An 8,783-nucleotide genomic window follows, 5' to 3' on the forward strand; every position below is an offset into this window, starting at 1 on the left:
GTTTCTGTGTGTTGTATGTTAGAGCAGGAGGGGCTGTGTGGAGAGAAGAATAAAGCAGCATTGTCTACCTGACATGCCCAGGGTTTGGTGAACTCAGAGGAGGTATAATACCCCTTTGGAATGCTGATGTGGCATTAGCACAAGAGCCAATAAGAAACACTTATGACCAATCTTTTTCCTCTTTGCTCTTCTCTTGTTATAATCCTCCAGGATTTCCTGAGAAACTTGACCTGAATACTGCTCCTTACTACAGTATCCTGCCTGTCTTCTGGATGGACTTACACCGTGAAAAATTTACATAGTTAATTTTTTACATCTTCCTTCCCAAAAGGGAAACTATGACAGGCCCAGTGACTGGCTGAGCGAACCTTTTTTTTATGCGTTTGGGAGTGACTGATTAACCAGTTGTGGTGGCCTTATATCACTCTGTCTTTGATTTGCCGCCTCGGGACTCTATGCTGCATTTTTATTGTCCATTTGTTAGACTTGCAACCGAAGCCCAGCTATGGTTTACTTCCCCTCCCTGACCAAGTGCACCCGAAAGGGCAGGTGCCTGGTGCTGCTGCTGCTGTCTCTCTGTGTGCTGGTCTGGATCTCCACGTTTGCCAGTGACACACTCAGATCTGCCCAGGTGGCTCCCAATCTGTCTCAGGTGTTAAGAAATGAGCTGTTCTTGAAAATCAAATCGACAACCCCGTGGGGAGCTGAACCGGAACCAGAGCTGGTATCAGAACCAGTGACGTCTGAGGACGACGTCCGTGACCCGAAAGAAAACTGCCCCGAGAAGTCCCCACTGCTCAGTGAGTACAGCGCTTTCTTTTTTTTTTTTTTCTTTCCTGTTTTCTCCCTGAGTCATTCAGGTTTCCTATTTCAGCAGGTTCACATGCGTAACGGATAAGTCATACTTTCTGTTCTGGCGTAAAGTACAATAGGTGCATGAGCTCCAGGCTGCTCAAAATCAAAGCCAATACGAGATGAACGTGTCCAACAGGATGTTTGTAATAGTTTGGTAGTTATATGTGTGCCTTATTAACTATCAGAGATTAAAAATCAAGGCTTTTGAGTAGTTCAGGTTTGTTTGCTTTACTTGCAAAGGTAGGTAGGACAGGGGAGAGTGTTTGGAGAAAAACAGAGCTTAAGGAACAAAGGTGAGCAAAGAATGGCCACTCAGATAAACTGCTCCAAACTACTCCTAGAGTGTCTTGGAGCTTTCAAGTGTTCGTCTAATAGCTTTGGTATTACAGTCTTGTCGTCACCACATCTGGCTTAGCAGTTTACAGTGGAGATCAAAGGTGTAGCTGTACGTTTCATATGGACTGCAGCTGGAGCAATGGTTTCTGTTCAAACTCGGAGTGTAGCCCTTAGCAGACCGCTGATAGTGACGCATGTAAACAGTGTGAGTTACCCTCCGTGCCTAATTATGGTACGAGAACAGGACTTCTAAAGTACGTGATTAAAATGTATGCCTTAGAGTGTTTGCTTTAAAGACTGTAGGTGAAGGATTTTTGTCTGTGTGTTTATATTCTGTGTGTGTGTGTGTGTGTGTGCGCGCGCGCACGTGTGTGTGTGTGTGGGTGTGTGTGTGATCTCTGGTCCAGTTGGAGCGCAGAAACTCACGTTTGAGCCCAAACTGACTCTGAAAGAGGTGGAGAAGGACAATGAGGTGGTGGCGGAGGGTCATTACGAGCCTTCTGACTGCATCGCCCGGCAGAGCGTAGCCATACTCATCCCTCACAGAAACAGAGAAAGACACCTCCTCTACCTCCTACATCACCTCCACCCGTTCCTGCAGAGACAGCAGCTCCACTACGGCATCTATGTCATCCACCAGGTACACCATCCACCAGCCCCTCCCAACTGATTTATACCATTGAAATTTAGCTGTGATGCTTCAGTGGGAACTCCTTATATGGTTACGTCTCACCACGGCCCTCCGGATTGGGCAGTAACCTGGAGCCCAGTCCAATCAGATGACTATGCAGCCGCGGTCACTCCGCCCTAACAAAATGTAGCACAAACTGTATAGAAATGTATTGTTGGAATACAATAGAGTAGGTGGCTTCAGAGACTGGTGAAAGAGTAGAGCAGGCCTTGGAAAACAAGCCCGAAACAAAAAGAAAACAGGTTTCAAGCCGAATGCCAAAAGTTTAGTATCGAGAGCTACAAGGTAGGATATATTCCATAGAATAAAAATGTCAAATGATGTTTACGCACACTGAATACTGGATGTTGTGCCTTTGTTTAGCGGAAAAAAGTGACTTTTTAGTACAAATTGTTATGAATTGTTCATGAACTTGCATTAATTTAAGCTAAATGAACACAGCACATTTTCTTCACTTACTGCTGTAGTTTTGTGATTTCTAACTTTCGCTTTAGAGCACAACATGCCAGATTCACTATTTAGTGAGTCACGTAACCTAGTATTATTGACTGGAGCCGTAAAAAAACATTCAAGTCTCAACAAAGATTCTATTCTGTTGTCATTTTGCACTGATGTACAATGACTAAACTAAACGAACTAAACCAAATAGCTGTGCTTAGTCCTTGTCTCATGTTGCTGTTGTCAGTTTACCTTTAACTTTCAGCCCTATCTGATGCAAACACTCTCTCTTTCCTTTTCACGGTCACCATAATCACAGGCATCTCAATAACACATCTCTCTTACACACTGAACTGTGTGTAACTGAACAACCGTGTGTAACTGTGTGTAACTGAACAAGCGTGTGTAACTGTGTGTAACTGAACAACCGTGTGTAACTGTGTGTAACTGAACAAGCGTGTGTAACTGTGTGTAACTGAACAACCGTGTGTAACTGTGTGTAACTGAGCAACCACAGCAGTGTTATGTTGGATTTTCTGTTCATACCACCAGTGTGACGTACACATAAACTTCAAACGCTGTGGGGGGTAGTGTAGTGGAAACACAGGAACTAGAGCGAGGAACTAACTTGGCTTTCAATCCAGAACTCTCTGTCATTGGGTCCTCAAAAAAGATCCTTAATCTTAGGGTTATGCCAGAAGACACTTCAACATCAAGGTTACACTAGTAGACCCCTTAAAATCGAGGTTCCTCTCAAAGCATGTGACATGGTACAAACTCTGTGAGTTGTTTAAAAAGCAAACTAAAACAAAATAAAAGTAACAAACCAATACCACTGTAATATTTGCATTAACTGTAGTCTCCGGTGCTAGCAGACATGCCACACTAGAACTGCTGTCCACGGTGTGTTCCACTGTACCAAAGTCTTTACTCTCAAAATCATAATCAGAGCCCATCTGTGTGTGTGTGTGTGTGTTTCTTACCTTAGGCTGGTGAAGTCACGTTTAACCGGGCGAAATTATTGAACGTGGGCTACCTGGAGGCCCTGAAGGACTATACCTGGGACTGCTTCATCCTGCATGATGTGGATTTGGTCCCAGAAAATGATCATAACCTCTACATGTGTGACACACAGCCCAAACATTTAGTAGTGGGCAGGAACTCCACGGGGTACAGGTATGAACAAACACGCTCAAACCAAGCACAAGACACGCACACACACACTCTCACACAGACTCACACACACACACACACACACACACACACACACACACACACACACACACACACACACACACTACAGTGTGACAGAGGCTAGGAGCCTTTTTAGGCTGTGAAAGTCCTGTTATTTTAAAGAGCAAACAGCAGTCACTCATTCCAATGAAAAGGTTGAAATTAATGAAGAGGTTGACATTAAGAATCAGACAAAAGAAACAATAATTACTCAATGAACACTTCATCTTTCTGCTTCAGTGACTTTTACACACGCTGTCAATGAGTCATATTAAAACATGGACAGAGGTCAAGGTACAAAGAACAAAAAAAATTAAACAACTAGCATTGGTTAAGACAATGACCATTGTTTGGTCACCAAGCCATAACCTGTTCCATGAATAACCCACCCACAACACTGTAACGGCCATGACACGGACAAATCCGCAGTCTGTGATAAATGTCAGCTCCAGTTTGGCCAGTCACCTCCTCCTGTCCTCCTGTTCTGCGAGGAGAACGGCGAGGTGGTCAAGGTTGAGTGGGTCTGAAAGGTGTGCGCGGTTAGCACGTGACGCAGCACTGTTGACTTTCCCAGGCTACGATACAATGGGTACTTTGGGGGAGTGACGGCCATGACGAGGGATCAGTTTTCCAGAGTTAACGGATTCTCCAACACATACTGGGGCTGGGGAGGGGAAGATGACGACCTCCGCACCCGGTGAGAAGCTCCTGTTTCCTTTTTTTTTTTTTTCCACACCTGTCAACCAACGTTCACCGGCTATGAACTGCATTCATTCTCTGTAAGTCTCTCCGGGCCATAACGTCAGCTTAATGAATACAAACCACTTCAATGTAAAATAAAGCAGGTCAGATCAGCCCTTTTAATCGTAACATGTGTTGTAATGTTCTTGTTTGTTCCTTGTAACAACACAGGAACATCTTGTGAAAGGTTGCTTTGCGTCAGTTGGCATTCTCTTGTTTTAAGTTGTTCTGTTGGTTGCAGTTTGTCAATGTGTTTGACTGAATTGGACCAATCATATCTCACAGTTAAAACAACACACTCTGCTTCAGTTTTATCTGTGGTCCTTTATCACATGCTTGGCTAGAGTGACTTGATCAAACATGCATGCATTTTAGGAACTGCCAAAAAAAACAGTCAAGTGAACAATGAATTAATGTTTCATAAATCTTGCAGACAGGTTTCTCCTCCACTGTGCTTGTGAATCTGATTGAATGTGTGTTTTTTTCAGGGTCACGCTTCAGAACATGAAGGTGGTGCGGCCCCCCAAAGAGGTGGCGCGTTATACCATGATATTCCACCACAGAGACAGTGGGAACGAGGTCAACAAAGACAGGTCAGTGAGTCCAGCACGCAGTGACAGAGGGAAGACCTTTGTCTTTTCCTCTCATTCCTTTGGCTCTGGGCTCTCAAAATAACTACAGAGAGCCCGAATGTGAACAAGGCTTTAGTTCTCTCAGACCTGCCGCAGTTAACACACACGGCTGGCCCGATCACACACCATGAAAGGTCAGCAGTGAGAAACTGTGCGGATGCTCGTCTGAGTGTGTGTACATTTTTATACTGATAACATTCCTTTTACATCTAATAGAAGAATGTACAACACCGTTGTTGGATTTGGTTTTAGTGTGTGATTGTTTAAGCACATGAGGGAGAGTTATTGGTCCTGGAGTTTAATTGGGGTTTAGTCTGGGTACTAGTAAATTCATGGTACTCAGATTCTAGCCAGGAGACAGATGTGTGGTACTTAATATCCCGTTTAATTTTTGAGACTCGTTCTGAAAAGCAGCTTTGAGAAGTGGTTAGTATTAGAATAAAGTACGACAGCACCAGAGTGCAGAAACATCAGCCTGTTTGTTCTTATTCATTTATTATTACTTATTCATTTACTTTTATCTCATTATTATAATCATCACTGTTCTGAAGCTAATGAGTCATGTGTAGCATATAGAATAGAACAGAATAGAATAGAATCTATAATTTATGCTTTATGTTCAAAAACTTTATCACAGATGCTCAGGAGAGTCAAACAGAGAAACTCTGGGCTAAAGCTATTTCAGTGTGAGTGTAATTTGGTCTGAGAGTCTACAGCTGTTACCATCACCACTAAATGCTTTTTATGAAACTCTAGTTTAGTTCACTTGAACAGCGCTCTTTACTGATAGCTGTAAATTCTGAAATGAGTGGTGCGTTTTGTGAGTATAAATACATCCCTGAACAAGAGCTCAACACATACCTGTATAACGTTAAACAGCTTAACTGTGCAAGAGCTCAACACATAACCCATATAACGTTAAACAGTGTAACTATGCAATAGCTCAACACATACCCGTATAACATTTAACAGCGTAACTGTGCAATAGTAATAACTATTACAGTAATCTAAGAGTCGCATTACAAAATGACACGTTCATTCAAATGCATGCAAACATTCCACAACAAAACATTCCACTCAACTGTTTGTTTTTTTAATTTTTTTTTTCCATTGGAGAAGTCATACAGGGCATCAGAGGAACTGTGTCCACAACACGGTTTATTGCCATGACAAAGGCCATGCGGTCGGCTTAACTAGCGTCAGTTTAAATGCCAGTGAAAACACGCAGTGGCGGGTGCCTCCCACAGGTCTAATGTAGCTGCTGTGTTTGGAGTGATTCCCATAAGGTTGACCTATACCTTAACATCCAGTCTGTAAGAGTACGTGAGCTGTGGGTGTTTGTGAGGGAGCCTGCCTGTTTGGGAGGTTTACCCTGCTCCTCCCAGGCTCCTGTAAGGAGGGACTTTTCCATTTTGTAATGCTGGACTCCACAGTACGGAGTTCAGATGCCAAGCTTATTGGGTTAGCAGTTTTTGTCATTTGAGTGTCAGTTGAAATGAACTGTTAAGTTTTGTAGTAAGTCAGTACAGATCCTTTTACTGCACAGAATGTCCAGTTTTGTCTTCACATGTGGTTTCGACAAATAATTTGAAAAATATCTGGTATATGTCACAGGCCCTGCTCATCCAGCTGGTCCAATAGAGCAGTGTGTGTGTGTGTGTGTGTGTGTGAGTGTGTGTGTGCCGAAGTTAAATCATAACACTTTACACCAGTACAGCTGTGACAGTTTTATTTTGTTTTTTTTTATTCTGGCGTCAACAAGGACTGGACAGTTAAAAGGAGAGCCTTTTGTCATTGGAGAAAGCCTCAGAATGACATGTCTTAGTCTTTCTGTTTGGTCTGCTCCGGGGGCCTGTTTTTAGCAGTTTGTGTTCGTGACTGCCCGGGGGGGGGGGGGGGGGCAGATTTTACACATCACTGTCACATTCCCCAACCGTTACCTCTTAACCACCCCCCCCCCCCACCCCCACCAAAACTCATTCAGCCACACCCATGCCTCCTACCCCCACCAAAACTCATTCAGCCACTCCACCCCCCCCCCCCCCCCACCAAAACTCAGTCAGCCACACCAGCCCCCCCCCTCCCCCCACCAAAACTCATTCAGGCACACCCATGCCTCCTACCCCCACCAAAACTCAGTCAGCCACACCCATGCCTCCTACCCCCACCAAAACTCAGTCAGCCACACCAGCCCCCCCACCCCCACCAAAACTCAGTCAGCCACACCAGCCCCTCTGAGCTGGTCTCTGAAACATGTTACTGGTTTTAACGTTGGTTTTGTTGGTTCCTCCCGACGCGCAGGGGCCGTCTGCTCACGCGCACCTCCAGGGTGTGGAGGACGGACGGACTGAACTCCTGCACGTACAAAACCATCGCGCTGGAACGCCAGCCCCTGTATGTCAACGTGACCGTGGACATCGGCGTTCCCGGCGCAGCCCCCTGACGGCGGGCACAACGGAGCCCACAGCCCTCCTCCCGTGAACGCTGGACTGACGGACAAACGGACACGTGCGCCTCGTGCTTTGCCGGAGGCCTGATACGACTCCACAAGTGACCCTGTTGATCCTGTATATCATGGCATATCTTAGAGTGCTGATCTAGGATCAGTTTTTGACAATACTAATAAGCACAGCTGTATGGATGGAGATGAGTTGGTCCGAGACATTTTGCTCTGACTGAGAGATGTGTCATTCGTAAAGGCCCTGGTGGACTTGTCTTAGGTTAGGCCCAGTAGACCTAGAACAGAAGCGGTGATCTGGGAACAGGTGCAGTGAGAGTGCCAGGTGTGTAGGTTGTGTGTGTGTTGTTTTGACTTCTGTGTGTGTGTGTGTGTGTGTGTGTGTGTGTGTGTGTGTGAGCGTGAGCAGGGCTGTCAAGCCTCAGTGAAACTGTGAACAGATCCTCCCTGTTTCCTGCTCATATACTTTCCCCCGTTCAGAGAAAAAAAAAGTCTCTTCAAAGACCAGCGTTTCATTCAAAAAACTGTCCCCACCTGCTGTTGTCCATATCTCTATCAGAAGGACAAACTGATGTGGAGACGGTGTCGACCCAGCTCTGAAAGAGAGTTTTAAAATATCCGTGACTTTAGATTATGAAGAAAACTGAGTCATGCTTTTTCTCTCCCGTGGGGGTTCAGACAGCTTGTGTCACTACCCATTGGCTACCAGGGGGGGCGGTAAAGTCTTTCTTGGAAAAGTCTCAGGCTTATTTAAGACTGACATCACGCTCTGTATTGTAACACGTAATAATGTTTGAAGAAGCGCGAGGTCAGGAAACGGGACGTGGTTTTGTTGCTAAGGGAAACAAACGGCAGTTGTTTACACTACATTTTTGTATGGGATCAGACTGAAACATTTTAAAGACAATTATGCCACTTTTATCCTGGTTTCATTTGTGTAGAGGGAAAGGTCAGCTATAGCTGAGTAAACGTCTGCATTGTTTGTGTCTATGCAGTTTGGAATGTGAAACGGAGAAATCTTGCACAGTAATTCTCTTTTGCACTCATTCGTGTGTCTCCTGGAATCTGTATCATAAAACACAGCCCAACGCGGAGTCTCGCCTTGGCACAGAGCTGAGTTCTCAGCTTTGTGATGCTTAGGACCAACAGTTTTTTCAGGGGGACTTGTTTGCGTATTTAGAAATTTGACTGATAGCCGAAACAGCCAATCACTGCATATGTAGAGCAGACTGAAAATTCCGATTGGCCTCCTTTTCAGAGAGGAACCAATGAAGTCCAACTTCTCTGGTGTGGCCAAGTTTCCCAGATACTGAAAGGAGGAGCGAGGGCTGGATTTTTGTGTGTGATCACACCACACGGCATCAGTCCCCCCTGGCCCTACCCTGTCCTAGACCCCGCC

The 8,783-nt window shown here is 45.0% G+C and overlaps 1 protein-coding gene across 1 annotated transcript; it reads left to right on the plus strand.

Moving 5' to 3' along the window:
- The first annotated feature begins 318 nt into the window (after positions 1–318).
- Positions 319–7,719, plus strand: b4galt4 (UDP-Gal:betaGlcNAc beta 1,4- galactosyltransferase, polypeptide 4). The gene is made up of 6 exons (XM_030792709.1): positions 319–800; positions 1,599–1,831; positions 3,309–3,496; positions 4,128–4,250; positions 4,783–4,887; positions 7,228–7,719. Exons 1-6 carry the CDS (start codon positions 506–508, stop codon positions 7,367–7,369), a joined length of 1,086 nt encoding a protein of 361 aa, XP_030648569.1. The 5' UTR covers positions 319–505; the 3' UTR covers positions 7,370–7,719.
- Positions 7,720–8,783: the final 1,064 nt, after the last annotated feature.

This window comes from Chanos chanos, chromosome 15, assembly GCF_902362185.1.
Source record: "Chanos chanos chromosome 15, fChaCha1.1, whole genome shotgun sequence".
Classification (NCBI taxonomy): domain Eukaryota; kingdom Metazoa; phylum Chordata; class Actinopteri; order Gonorynchiformes; family Chanidae; genus Chanos; species Chanos chanos.

What these genes read in the sequence shown, in the direction of transcription:
- b4galt4 (XM_030792709.1), top strand. Translation starts at nt 506, where the DNA reads ATGGTTTACTTCCCCTCCCTGACCAAGTGCACCCGAAAGGGCAGGTGC. An exon ending in CGAGAAGTCCCCACTGCTCA is followed by an intron (nt 801 to 1,598) that starts GTGAGTACAGCG and finishes TCTCTGGTCCAG; the next exon opens with TTGGAGCGCAGAAACTCACG. An exon ending in AACGAGGTCAACAAAGACAG is followed by an intron (nt 4,888 to 7,227) that starts GTCAGTGAGTCC and finishes CCCGACGCGCAG; the next exon opens with GGGCCGTCTGCTCACGCGCA.